The sequence below is a fragment of the Gobio gobio genome (genome assembly GCF_949357685.1).
Source record: "Gobio gobio genome assembly, chromosome: 24".
NCBI classification, from domain to species: Eukaryota; Metazoa; Chordata; class Actinopteri; order Cypriniformes; family Gobionidae; genus Gobio; species Gobio gobio.
This window is the reverse complement of record NC_137120.1, coordinates 37,080,735-37,096,090: the sequence shown is the minus strand read 5'-3', so window position 1 is coordinate 37,096,090 and position 15,356 is coordinate 37,080,735. Positions and strand designations below refer to the sequence as shown.

Genomic DNA, 15,356 nt, shown 5'->3' with positions numbered 1-15,356 from the left:
CTGGGATTTTTACACGGGTGGTAGGAGACAAACACTGTAATTCTAGATTTGGTCAATAAAATCAAAGACCAACCCCTGTAAATGTTGAAAATACATTATGAGCCCTTGAGAAACAATTACCGTCCGAAAAGGGCTTTAGAGAGGGTTTTTGGTGCTCACTGTTAACATGGTAAAACACACTCTCTGCATAGTAAAACACTCGCTCAAAGTTAGTGGCGCTAGCAAACTCATTGTTTTTTCTACTTTTAATTAATTATATATCACTATATGAATCACTAACATAAGTATTTTCAACATAATGCATGTTATTGCTTCTTTTTCTGTAGAATTTGAGGTAAAATCATGGCTAACATATAAAACATATTCCTGGAGAAGTTCACCTGGATTCATTTCTGAACATTTTAAACATCGCAAAGCATGATTAATTCATGATAAAACAAGTCAAACAAGATTGTGCCCAGGTGGTCTAACTAACCGCAGTTTCTACCCCCTCGCATCTAAGCTAAGCCTAGACCCAGCTTTCCCCGTCGGTACAGCGGCAATCCTGACCCACAGCGCTCTCCCTCCTTGGAGGGGGGAGGTCTAAAGCCGGCCTCTAATGCCATGCTCCATATGCGATTATCCCTGTTAAACCCTCCCTCTGTTTGGCTAATCAGTGCCCTGGGCTGAGCTCAGCTCCCCTGGATCCAAGACACTGTCAGACCCCCTCAAAAGCCTCTTAGAGTTCTGGGGACCCTCCAGGCTCTGTCCCATGCAATGGTGTTAATGATTTTCCTCGTTTTTAACTTTTATCTTACTGATTCTCTCTTGGAGAATTCTCTTTTCTCGCTCCCACATAAGGGCGTACCAGAGCTGGGCGTCTTATCAAAACCCAGCCAGATACTCGACTCTGGGGAGGAGTGAGAAATTAGGCCCCTGCTGTGGCTTCAAATGCAGGATTCTGATCTGAGCGAGGGTATTAACTTCTGCCAGTCTCCACCTAAAATAAGACTTGCATTTGGACAAGGATTCAATCACCATTGCAGAAATTAACGATTACTCCTGCCTGATTTCTGAAGGTGACACAGGATGGCTTCTTAGCTTCCTGGTTGGCAAGTCTACCTTGCTTTCTCTTTACTCATTTCACTCCTTTCTTCTCGCCGTCTGTGTCCTAAATTTCCCTCAAGCAATTCCATCTAAAGCACTGTGCCGGAAAGTAATGAGAAAACAAAATAAAACTTTCGGCAATGTTTATCAGGCTCCTTGCTTGGCTCTTTTCTCATCAACTGATACAAACTTCTCAAACATTTTGTTGAATCTGACCTTCACAAGCCAATATTCTGAGGACATGGGGATTTACCTCTCAATGTCCTTTCTGAACTTCTCTTGAAACGAAATCTAGCTTAATAGGAACTTTGCAGAGGTTTTTTAAAGAACAAGTGAAAATGCCAGCCAATGGCGTTCATTGTCGGTGACGTCAAACCTGAGAGAAAGAAAGAATGAGTCCTATTGTCTCTTACGGCAATCAGTTTCATCTTCACCATCTCCGCAGTCGTCTTGTCCGTTGCAGCGCAGGTTTATAGGGATGCACTTCTGCCTTTGTGTGCACTTAAACTGGCCAGACAGGCAGATATAAGAGTCTGAAAGCATATGCAAACAAGGACATCACTGTACATCATACAGCACTATGCTTGGTCTCCATTTATCCATCCATCAATCTATAATTACCACAGTTGGCTTCATCCGAGTTGTCTCCGCAGTCGTTCTCTCCATCACAGATGAAGGGAGGGAGGGCGCACAAACCCGTTCCGCACTGGAACCTTCCGGGTTGGCATTTAAACTCCGCTGTAAGCCAAAGAAACAACAAATGGATAAACAAACAAACAAAAGAAAGGTTGAATGAACGACAGACAGACAGACAGACAGACAGACAGACAGACAGACAGACAGACAGACAGACAGACAGACAGACAGACAGACAGACAGACAGACAGACAGACAGACAGACAGACAGACAGACAGACAGACAGACAGACAGACAGACAGACAGACAGACAGACAGACAGACAGACAGACAGACAGACAGACAGACAGATAGATAGATAGATAGATAGATAGATAGATAGATAGATAGATAGATAGATAGATAGATAGATAGATAGATAGATAGATAGATAGATAGATAGATAGATAGATAGATAGATAGATAGATCAAATAATAAGTGAATTAATGAGTAAAGAAAGACAGAAACAAAGAAAGTAAAAAAATTGAATAAAGACAGAAAAGTTGAAAGGCGAAGAATGACCAAACAAACAAATGCAAAAAAGAACAAAGAATGAGTGAACAAACAAATGAAAAACAAACAACAAACAAACAAGTAAATCAACAAATAAACAAAAAAATAGGCAGAAAAATAAACTAAACAAACAAACAAAAATAAGACTGAAAGGTTGAAAGACAATGAACAAAGAAAGAAAGAACACAGATTGAGTGAATTAACAAAAAAACTAACAAAAAAGACAGAACAAACAAGCGAATGAACAACTAAAACAAATGACAGACAGACAGAAATATTAAAAGACAGACAAACAGAAAGAACAAATAAGACAAAAAATCTAAAAGCAAGCAAACAAACAAATAAACAAAAATGAAATGGCATGAAATGAAAAGAAATGAAGACAACAGAAAGGTTGAAAGACAATGAACAAAGAAAGATAAAACATATTGTGAATGAACAAACAAACAAGCAAATGAACAAGTAAAACAAATGACCGACAGAAATATTAAAGGACAGAAAAACAGAAAGAACAAATATGAAAAAAAAAATTAAAGAGCAAGCAAAGAAACAAACAAAAATAAAGATAGAACAATTGAAAGACAGCAAAACAAACAGAACAAAGTAATAATAAAGAACAAGTGCATTAACAAGTAAATGAGCAAATTCAGCTAAATGAACAAACAACCAAAGACAGACAGAAAGAAAGTAAAAAAATAGAATAAAGACAGAAAAGTTGAAAGGCAAAGAATGACCAAACAAACAAATGCAAAAAAGAACAAAGAATGAGTGAGCAAACAAATGAAAAACAAACAAAAATAAGACTGAATGAAATGGCATGAAATGAAAATAAATGAAGACAAACAGAAAGGTTGAAAGACAATGAACAAAGAAAGAAAGAACGCAGATTGAGTGAATGAACAAACAAACAAACAAACAAACAAAAAAGACAGAACAAACAAGCAAGCAAATGAACAAGTAAAACAAACGACAGACAGACAGAAATATTAAAAGGCAGACAAACAGAAAGAACAAATAAGACAAAAAATCAAAGAGCAAGCAAACAAACAAACAAACAAAAATAAAGACAGAACAATTGAAAGACAGCAAAACAAACAGAACAAAGTAATAACAAAGAACAAGTGCATTAATGAGCAAATGAGCAACTGTTCAGCTAAATGAACAAACACCAAAAAAAGAGAAAGAAAGATCGGAAAGAAAGTAAAGAAAATAGAATAAAGACAGAAAAGTTGAAAGGCAAAGAATGACCAAACAAACAAATGCAAAAAAGAACAAAGAATGAGTGAGCAAACAAATGAAAAAAAACAAAAATAAGACTGAATGAAATGGCATGAAATGAAAAGAAATGAAGACAAACAGAAAGGTTGAAAGACAATGAACAAAGAAAGAAAGAACGCAGATTGAGTGAATGAACAAACAAACAAACAAAAAAGACAGAACAAACAAGCAAGCAAATGAGCAAGTAAAACAAACGACAGACAGACAGAAATATTAAAAGGCAGAAAAACAGAAAGAACAAATAAGACAAAAAAATCAAAGAGCAAGCAAACAAACAAAAAAAATGAAGACAGAACAATTGAAAGACGGCAAAACAAACAGAACAAAGTAATAACAAAGAACAAGTGCATTGACGAGCAAATGAGCAACTGTTCAGCTAAATGAACAAACACCAAAAAAAGAAAGAAAGACAGAGATAAAACAAACAAAGAACAGGCACAAAGCCAGAGATCGCACAGAAGGAATGTTTCTCCTGGAACACATGCAAATGTCTTTTGTTCGTTGTCAGCCTTGACATCTCTACAGCATTTTAATATGTGATCCATTTCTGAAGCTCTTTGCAGCAAATTAGACAATTCACCTCTCAATCAAACAAGCACTGCTACATTACAAATGACCCATTCAATGGAATATGCAAGGAAGAAACACTTGAATATAACCTTGATGACAGACAAATATTCATTCAAAAAGCATCGCTCAATGAACCGGCAACGAAAATTACAGGAATAAGTTGTGACAAAAAGATTTTCCTGTCCTCAACTCATGAGAGAAATGATGTCTAAAGGATTTCTTTCTTTCAGCTGAGTTTAAAGAAATTGTAGTTGATTGTGGAGTCACTTAAAGATTCACAAACTAGGGAGCTTTTCTTCCTGTCTACTACCAACAAAGAAGCGAATCAGAACTGATTCCAACAGAGTGTGGTGTTAGCATGTTGTTAAGATAATAACGCAACACTGTAAAATAGTACATTTTCAATTAGGCTTAACAATACTGAATGAAATACATGATTGCCATGTCTTTTGCCTTGCTTTTAAAATGTATTTTGTCTGAAAATGCCTTGCGAGGAAGTATACATGCACTATATTGTCAAAAGTTTTAGGATGCCTGCCTTTTCATGCACATGAACTTTAATGACATCCCATTTTTAATCCGTAGGGCTATAACAGCTTCAACTCTTCTGGGAAGTTTATGTGAATTTTTGACCATTCTTTAAGTCATTTGTGAGGTCAGGCACTGATGCTGGACGAGAAGGCCTGGATCGCGTTCTCCGCTCTAAGGGCGTTTTCACACCTGAAAGTCCGCACCAAGGTCCGAACCGAAGTTCAAGTTTTGATACATTTTATACATTCGGTTAGTTTTGGTTTGGTTTCACATTGCAATTATGCGAGTGCACTAAAGAACTTTACATGACACTTGCGTCCACTCGTCATCATCTATGTGGGCTGCATCTGGACATTGATTGGTTTGTAAACGGACGTGCATCTGACATCAGCATCTTTGACAAAAATGAATGAACGGACGCATTTCGTTGCCACTATTGAACAGTGCGCATTGCTTGACTATTTTCTTTTCGTTACGTTTAAAAGTGGATTGATTCGCTTTATATACACATATTTCTCATGTTTGGGAGACAAGTAGCCTGCCGAGTTTCGGTTAATTTGAGACGCGATCCAGTTCATGTGCAAAGCATGTGATCGCTCCCGCGATTATTTTCTGATATTGACCATTTGCTTCTTATTTATTAAATCCAGGCAATTATCTGATTAAAATTAAGATACAATTTATACAAAATGAAATTCACATTAAAGAAAGGCTTTCTAAGCAAAATCATACAAAATTTCTTTCAAAATCATTTCTGACATATTGTGCATTTTTTCACTTTTCATAATCAATGTAGCCTAGATGAAATTTAAAAATAACATTATAATATTTAAACGTAAACAGGAACTTTCTGTAAATGGTCTGAAAGTCCGAACCATACAGAAAATGCTTTCACACTAGAAACGAACCGAACCTTTGTTCAGTTTGATCCGGACCGAGACTACCTCTTTTCGTCAGACCAAATTTTGTCTGTTTGGTCCGGACCGTGGTACGGGGGAGGTTTCACACCTGTAATTTTGATTCGGACCAAACTGAAAAGTCTGAAAATCCAGACCAAACCAGGTAGGTGTGAAGGGGCCCTAATTCATCCCAAAGGTGTTGAGGTCAGGACTCTGTGCAGGCCACTCAAGTTCCTCCACACCAAACTCGCTCATCCATGTCTTTATGGAACTTGCTTTGTGCACTGATGCGCAGTCATGTTGGAAGGGGCCATCTCCAAAATGTTCCCACAAAGTTGGGAGCATGAAACTGTCCAAAATGTCTTGGTATGCAGAAGCATTAAGAGTTCCTTTCACTGGAACTAAGGGGGCAAGCCCAACAATTTGACGCTTTGCATTGCACTTAATAATGTAAGGCTTGGATGAGCTGCTCAGCCATGGAAACCCAATCCATGAAGCTCTCTGCACTGTTCTTGAGCTAATCTGAACGTCCCATGAAGTTTGGAGGTCTGTAGCTATTGACGTTGCAGAAAGTCGGCGACTTCTGCACACTGTGCGCCTCAACATGTGCTGACCCCGCTCTGTGATTTTACGTGGCCTACCACTTCGTGGCTGAGTTGCTGTTGTTCCCAATTGCTTCCACTTTGACGAGTCTGGGTTTGGCGGTTGCCAGGAGAACGGTACTTGCCTGACTGCATTGTGAAAGTTGGAGGAGGGGGGATTATACCACTAACAGTGGTATATTTAGTAGTGAGGAAATGACATGTGGACTTGAATTCACTGAACTCCTGAGAGCGACCCATTCTTTCACAATTGTTTGTAGAAGCGTCTGCATGCCTAGAGCTTGATTTTATACACCTGTGGCCATGGAAGTGATTGGAACAATGATTCAATGATTTGGAGCGGTGTCCCAATACTTTTGGCAATATAGTGTACAATACTGCCTTCGAATTTGGCCAAACAAGGTATAATTTACTGTATGTTGTGTACATTTTGGTCCAAACTTCTCCTATTATCCCTTAAAACACTCTCTAGGTAGGCAGCTTCCTAGATGTTGAGCTTGAACAACATTACAAGGTGCTACAGTGACGTATTTTTCAGTTTGGCTGATGGCCATCATGTTTGGTTACTTACGACAATCTGCCGGCTCGTCGGATCCGTCTCCACAGTCGTCCACAGTGTCGCATTTCCACCAGAAGGGAATACACTCATCCGTACCACAGCGGAACTACACACACAGAGAAATAATCTATTTATTGACTAGCACACTGAATATAATTGGTAGTTGAAAGTGGTGCCAAGAGTAGTTGAGCTAAAGCGAAATTCAGGCTCCTGAAGTAATTAGTAAGTCGCACCTGACTAGCGGTGCAGTTAGACAGACAGGTTTTGTTGTCGTTTGCCAGGTAGAAGTGTGTAGGGCAAGCGCACTTGTATCCCCCACCAGGGGAAAGGAGGCATAGGTGACTGCACCCTCCATTAGTCACCTGACACTGATGCTTTGGCACTGAGGACAAACAACAAACAATAAAAAAACATCAAAGTCCTGACTCTAGCCCTGAAGACTTATCCAAGCTGACAAAAGAGCTTCTCGCTGTAATACCGTCAGGCTGTCGCAGCGGATGGTAGACTTTAATGTCTCGAATGGTCTGCCAGGAGCTGAGGAGTTCTGTATATTGGCCGCCAGATGTCTTGTGAGAGCGACTGAGGGTTTTCGACTTCTGGTCGCTCCAGTAGATGAAGTCCTCAAACAATGCGAGACCGGTTATGCCACCGATGTCCTTAATGGGCACTGGAAAGTGGGATTGACAGAATCTTATTGAGGACAATTCGAGAGAAGATAAGATTTGAGACGAGACAACACTTACCTTTGTGTCTTTTTGTTCCATCCATATTCGAAAATAAGATATGGTTCTCATCGGCCCAGTAGATCCTTTTGTTGATGTGGTCAATTGCCAAGGCTGAGGGAGCCCGTATTTCTGAATCAATAATGACACGTGGCTTGTTGCCGTCCATCCCGATCCGTCCGATTTGAGGCTGCTCGCAGCAGTCAATCCAGAACACAAATCTAAGGCACCATGGGGATAAATGTGGCTTTAAATGGTGCTAAAGTATTCTGGGATTGCGGATCATAAGCAATATTAAGCATCATTTACCCCGTCAGAGAGTCGAGAGCCAGAGCAGTTGGATTTCTCAATCCAGACCTCAGCAGTACGGTCGGGTAGAGTCCATTAGCTTTCGCCACCTCCAGGGTCTTTCTCTCGCCGTCACACCAGTACAAGTTCTTGCCAATCCAGTCGACAGCGAGAGCACTTGGGACCGACGTCCTGTGAACCACCTGAGAAAACACCAGTCAAGCACAGTTGGCTGGTTATTCACATGGATTTTTCCACAGCTAGGGCCGCAGAGAACAAATGCTATCTGGAAGAAAAGCTCAGAATGACAAGTGTGAGATGCAGCTGTGCACTGTTTTTTTTTTCTCTTATAAAAGTAGGTCTTTATTGTTTCTGTCAGCAGATGAATTAAAATGCTACTGGTTAACAGAACAAAAGAAAACAAACAAATACAAATAGTTGCTCTCACTTGCTAATAATGAGTTAGCATGGCAGTCAGCCAACATTAGCAATTGTTCAACTGCAACAACAACAGAATCAACAAATTCATGAATGTTTGATAAAATGGGGGTGGGGAGGCTTTGTTTCCTCAAACAAAACATAGCATAACAGTTAGTTAGCATAACGGTACAGAACTACGACAACAACATTCAATAAATATAGCTGCAAGCAGAAATACCGGGGCCAAGCGCAACAGAAGCAAACATGGAAGCTAGCAGCAGACCAACTGAAAAAATGAGTGAAGACATTTGAAGACAATTCAAGTAAAAATGTTAAAACCCCACATTAAAACATTGAGTTGTATAGAGCCAATGTCATGTTTCGTTCTATTATAGCGCCACCAAGAGGAGCAATCCTACAATTTTGTATGTGTGTCTTCGGAGTGAGCCCATACATATGTGTCAATTTTGGTGAAAATATCTATATTTTGGAGTTATAGACATTTATATGAAAAAAATGTAAAAAATGACTTAAATTACTTTTACTACCCCTTACTATCAATATTTTGACATTTGGGCATCATCCTAACCCTATCGACCTATTTTTCCGATTTTCTGGCGCAGGTTTCGTCTCGATCGGACTAGCGGTTTCGAAGATATCAGCTAATGTTTTTTAAGCGCTAAATTACCACGCTGCACAAACTATACGCCGAAACCTGGCAAGTTTGGTCTCGGCGAGGATTCAGGAGACAAAAAAAGTTAGTCCCATGAAAATAAGTCAACCCCACCCAAAGTTACAAGCGTTTGAAAAAAAAATTCTCCACTACGGGGTGCTGTTTCGAAACTTCTCAGGCTCCTTCAGGGCATTGTGTTGATGACCCATACCGAGTTTCGTGACAATCCGTTCATGCATTCATAAAATACAGCATTTTAGCACATAATTCAAAATGGCCGACAGCCAAAATGTGCAATATGGTAAAATCGGATATCAGATGACTCGGCATGCCGTCCTGATTTTTGGACAAATGGGTCAGAAGTTATAAGCAAAAATAGCAATTTTTTTATCTCCGGACCAGTAGGTGGCGCTACGGCGAAACGCTGCATGTTACCTCAGGTCATGCTTGTGATGACATGTACCAAGTTTGGTTTGAATACGATAAAGTGTTGCAGAGATATAGTCTTAAGTGTATTTTTGCAACCACTACGTAAAATTTGTTTGCGCGTTTATCAAAAACGATTTGACGAATCAACTTGAACTCCCTGTTTTTTTGTCAGCATGGTCTGAAGATGATTTGGTTCAATTTTCGTGTAAATCGGACCAACGGCCTAGGAGGAGTTCGAAAAAGTTTAGGTTAATTAAAAATGGCGGGAAAATGTATAGGATGGAAAATGACGTCATATGGTGCAATCGAATCGGCTTGAGCCAAGGAATCAGATGGAAAATTTTGTTTCTAGCCATTAGGGTTCAAAAGTTATTAGCATAAACATGAGTGAAACTTTGGACAGTTGGTGGCGCTAGAGGGAATGATTTAGAGACTCCAAATTAGAGTGTTTACTATTGGTACCGACCTCTATCAGTGTACCAAATTTCACAACTTTCCCGCAAACGGTTCTATGGGCTGCCATAGACTTCAATGGCGGAATAATAATAATGAGAAGAAATCTAACGATTTCAAGAGAGGCTCCGCACCTTCGGTGCTTGGCCCCTAACTAGTAAATGTAGGATGAACCTGTGTGTGAAGGGGCTTTGTTTCTTCAAATAAAATGATACATTGAAAGCCTTGATAACCTCTAGATGTGTCTAAGTAACTAAAAAATTATTTTCTGTAAATCTTTAATCGGAATCCTGAAACCAATCCATTTGAGAACTGCTGTGCAAGACTCGTACAATATTGCTAATTATCAGCAGGCTACATAACTGCTCATTAACGACACTTCAAACTCCCTGAAAATGACAAGCAAAGTTCCAAAATGTTACAAAAAATATGCACTTCACATCATTTCACTTCTCATACTGATCACAGAAACTGCCTGTTTGGCATAAACAATACTCTTCCCAGCTGGCGGATAATCCAGCGCTTTTAATCATTTTCACTCTTGGTTGCTGGTGCCCCCTGCCTAGAGCTTTTTAAGAGTAAGAGTAACATTCTGCAAGCTGATGAACATTAGAGATGAACATTAAAGACATTTCGCCTCAGACTGGGTTGTACCATCAGCGCTAATTAAAACTAGCCTAGCCGTGATGAATTTCGACATCATTACAGGTTTTCTAGACGCTGTGCTCACCGGGTAAACTAGCATCTTCAGGTAAATGTTACAGGACGACATTAGGGATACGCCACAGGGTGAAAGTGTATATCATTTTGAACCGGGCGGTGGAAAAAAATAGCAGCAATTCAATTAAATTAAGTAAATTATTTGGATATGATCTCTGTGATGTTTTAGCACCAGATTCTATGATGTTTTAGAAGCAATATTTTCTGAAATATAAGTCGCGTTTACCATCTGAAACATGCTGTGGCTTATATTTCAAAGCGATGCAATTAATATCGAGCACGCAAAACATTTGAATTTGTGCCGAATGAGAGAGGTACATGAGTTCATTTGTATATCGCATTTCGCACAAGCCGGTAGTTTCAGTTTGACTTTAAATAAAATAGTTTAAGCTTGCCGTTAATAGTAAAAGTTGTTTATAACGAATGCCAGTGTAATTAATGTTTGTTTTATACTTTCATTTCTCTGAATACTGTTAAATTTAAAGGATTTGTTGTGGAGTGAGGGATAATAAAATACATGTTTACAGTGTTTATCTCGTGGCCTCATGGGAATAGTAAAGTGCACACTTCAGAATCTTCAGAATCCGGTGACTTTTTGTCGCAGAATTCGGGCATATTTCTTTTGTCACATACTGTTTTTCACCTACTATAAAGTAAGGAAGTATGCGGTTTCGGATGTATCCAATTACACTACACACACATTTTGGCCATCTCAATGTAACGGAGGCCAGCTAAAAGTTACTGTGCGAGTAAACCTCACTCCTCTGATCTCAAGACATGCTCTAGTGACTGACGCTAGATGTTGCAGCCTTTAGCCTCCTTGTTAGAGCGTCTGACTCTCATGCCGGCAGACCCAGGTTCGAGTCCCGCTTGGAGCGAGCAGTTCGAACAGGAGGGGTTACATCAACAAGTTAATGTTTTCGCATTTTCGTATTGCCCCAGTGGTCGAAACTGGTACTGCTACTACAATATTTCCACACAATGTACTGCGCTGCTTGCTTTAAGTGCATACGACATGACACACTTTGCAGCATGTTCGTAAAGTTTCAACGCCTGTGAAATTGCGATAAAAGACACAAAAAATTTTCAAACTCATTTGCATACATTCAAAGTGTCTACCAAGAGCATCTTTACCTTGCAATGCAAAATACCCCAGTAATGTCATTGAGTCCAGGGCTCTAGACTGGATTTTGTGACCTTTTTTCCTGTCGGTGCGACTAAACTTTGCTAGAAGTCGCACTGGTGTCCAATTAATAGAAGCTGCCATTTCACTGCCATTACAAATGAGAAACGGCAAACGGCAATCAAAATGGAAGCGGAACGAAACCGCGCTATTCGTTTGAGCTGCGCAGCGCGGACCGTTTATCAGCTCGGACCAATAATAGACGCAAGCTCAGAACAGGTACTAGTGGGCCGATCTTTGATTACGCAACACTGTTACTACACATGCCTGGGACTGGGAGATAAAACGAGAAAGCGTTTGAATTCAGCGCAGAATTCTCTGTTATAAATCATAGATATCAGGTCAAACAGCGCTGACGTGGAAACCAGGAGAAACGTGTCCTAAATTAACAAGTTAAAAAAGGCTTTTTATGCCACAAATCACCAACATTCACCATGGATTTAACGTAGTAACTCTAACTGTAACCATGGTATTGTGGCAGACATAATCAAATGTTTTTATATTATTCATTTCAGGGTTTCATGCAACTACAACCTTTTGAGAGTGAAATTCAAACACTTTTCAAAGAGCTTCACACCTTCTCCAGCACTGTTATCTAGTTTAAATGTTATTTTGAATGTGATGCCAAAAACCATTATTTGTTTATCTATCAAAGATTGTCCTCATTTGTAAAACTAAACGTTTCAAGATGTAGAAAACTAACATGTGGCAAACAAACGAAAAATAATGAAAATAAAAAAGATATGAAATTACCAGTATAACCAATAGATGGCAGCAGAGGAGCACTTATTGGCTTATTAGCCATTTCAACTCCCTAATATATATATTATTTCCACACGTTTTGCTTTTAAATATATATTTATATACTATGAAATCCGTTTTATAAAATATCAAATACATCTTTGTCAAAGTTTGACACTTTTTGTACTGATGTATGAAGTAGGAAAAGTCACAAAGTCTCATGAAAAACAACAAGCGGGACTTTTATTATGGCATAGTCGCCGGTGCCATTTCCGCTTTTCTGGTCATGAGTATGAGGTAACGCAGCTCTGTTTATCATATTAGACACATCTGAGTGTGTTGAAAATGATGTTATGTCGTTACTCTGTGTGTTCTCTCGGCGGCTGCTATGACACTTGTTCACACTGCAGAGAGAGTAAAGCGTTTCTGCAAAATAAAACCGGAAACCGAGGGGAACGCAGATATGACGCCATTGACAGGCGACTCCCTCACACGTCCCGGTTCCTTGGTTAAAATAGCAATTATCTCACAATTTACAAACAGATGGAATTATTTGGGATATTGTAAGTACTCAACTCAAAATATATTAGACCGGCTTAGTGGTTTTTGGATTTTTTCCTGAATTTTTTTTTTTACATAATGCACCTTTAAGAGTAGGACATTAAAATGTTTCCCTGTAAAAGTTAAAAGCTAATTTGATCTGCATCTCATGTGCCTTTCCAAGAAATAAACATTTAATATTATTAGTAACTGCACTTATTAATGCAAAACAATAGTAATTTTATGATTAAATTGCCTTTATGATTAACAACCCTCTTTCCCCCCCTCAGCACTACCAAATCAGGTGTTGGCGCCACCATCTGTAGAACCACTGCTCTCAAATGTTACTCTGGAGACCTGGAATATTTTACACATGCATCATATTTCCATCAATGTCCTATGAAAAAAGTCCCATTATCTAGTGTGGATTCATTTTGCCTTTAACTCCAACATTGAGAGTGACTTTTATCACCTAACTTCGTTGCCTTCTCTCTCTCTCTCTCGCTCTCTGTTCTATAGCACAGTACCATAAATCAGTTCAAGATCCAAAGTTCAATCAAGCTTAATGGGCCATTATGGCTCGATATTAAACATAACGAGCTCTGGCGGCCCAGCAGGGCAAGGCTGGCACACTATGCCCGTTTTCCGCCCTGAGTAATATACACAAGGGCATTGATGGAGAGAAGCGTGTAGACAGACAGCCACACACATCGTACTATCTGTCATTGCAAACATGGCTCATTTCATACCAGAAATACCAGTTTCTTAGAAAGAAAAACAAATTAAATAAGCTTTTATTTATTTGTTGGAGTGATGCAAATGTGTCTGCTTTTTTCCACATTGGAATCCATCACTTACACAATATAAATTACCCCCGTAAAGAGGTGACGTGAATCAAATTTACCCAGGGGCAGAGGGTATTTGCATATGCCAATCTGGGCAATTCTGGGTGATTTCAAGAGTAATTCAACAAACACACACACACACACACTCTTATAAATGTACCTTGAGGTCACTTCCATTCAGGCGCATTCTGTTTATTCTGCGTCCGCTGGGTCTGCTGGTGTCAATCCAATAGATCAACTCTTTCCTGTAGTCAAAGTCTAGAGAGATGACATTACTGAGTCCCTGCAGAGAGAGAAAGACAAAGAGAGAGAGAGAGAGAGAGAGAGAGAGAGAGAGAGAGAGAGAGAGAGAGAGAGAGAGAGAGAGAGAGAGACAGGCAAAGTGTGAGATTGACAGATGGGAATTTAAAGAGAGAACTACTCAGTAAGAGGATTTTTTTAGAGCAGTGGATACATTCCCATTTTGCACTTCACCTGAAGAATAATATTGAAATAGTGAGATCCAGGCCATCTGTCACACACACACACACACACACATACACATATATATATATATACACACACATTTTTGGTCATTTAAAGAAAGCTAAAATAAAATATGAATATTAGATGAAAAAAATAGAAATGTTGGCAACTAAGTGAAATAAAATAAGTTGAAGTACTAACATTATCAAAACTGAAAATATAATAATAATGCTAAATAGAAATATTATACATCATAAATACATAATTACACAATAAAATTACTCAAACTTAAAATTAAAATATAAAAATAAATTCCAATTCAAAATATTAAGGGAATTCAGAAATCATTTATTTTTATTTTATTTTAGATAAAGTTTTGGAGCTTGATGTACCTTAGTAATTTAATTTAAAATGTTCCAGTTTTCTCTTCCCAGTCTACCATTTAATTTTTTTAAAAAATTAATTTAAATGTTTCACTCCAAAAATTGTGTTATGATATAACCATCATTTATTATTCATTAATCATAAAATAAATAAAATGAAATTAAAATGAAATTAAAATAATTAAATAAAATAAATAAAATAAATAAAATAAATAAAATAAATAAAATAAATAAAATAAAATAAAATAAAATAAAATAAAATAAAATAAAATAAAATAAAATAAAATAAATAAAATAAATAAAATAAATAAAATAAATAAATAAAATAAATAAAATAAATAAAATAAAATAATAATTTAAATTAAAAATAATAATAATAATAATAATAATAATAATAATAATAAAAAAATAATAATAAATAAATAAATAAATAAATAAATAAATAAATAAATAAATAAATAAATAAATAAATAAATAAATAAATAAATAAATAAATAAATAAATAAATAAATAAATAAATAAATAAATAAATAAATAAATAAATAAATAAATAAATAAATAAATAAATAAATAAATAAATAAATAAAATAAAGAGAAATCAAGTACAAAGAGAACATGAAGCGATGGGGAAGATAACGTTCAGAAAGCGTTGTGAGCCAGACTCGAACATCCGCCAGGCCACGTCTCTGAATCATTAGATTTTTTTCAAATCCATTCAAACCATTTTCATTTAAGCAAACAGAAACCCTTGATAAAAAACTACCTCAAACATCAAAACA

General features: G+C 37.7%; 1 protein-coding gene across 1 annotated transcript in view; it reads right to left on the bottom strand.

The window, feature by feature from the left end:
- lrp1ba (low density lipoprotein receptor-related protein 1Ba) overlaps positions 1-15,356 on the bottom strand; it is a gene marked incomplete at its 5' end in the record, with an annotated part of 414,271 nt that overhangs the window by 79,960 nt on the left and 318,955 nt on the right. The window contains 8 exons of the mRNA XM_079807766.1: positions 1,500-1,619; positions 1,708-1,824; positions 6,728-6,821; positions 6,949-7,097; positions 7,194-7,382; positions 7,459-7,658; positions 7,747-7,928; positions 13,890-14,012. Coding sequence (XP_079663892.1) covers positions 1,500-1,619; positions 1,708-1,824; positions 6,728-6,821; positions 6,949-7,097; positions 7,194-7,382; positions 7,459-7,658; positions 7,747-7,928; positions 13,890-14,012 — 1,174 coding nt within the window. The remainder of the gene's footprint in view (positions 1-1,499; positions 1,620-1,707; positions 1,825-6,727; positions 6,822-6,948; positions 7,098-7,193; positions 7,383-7,458; positions 7,659-7,746; positions 7,929-13,889; positions 14,013-15,356) is intronic.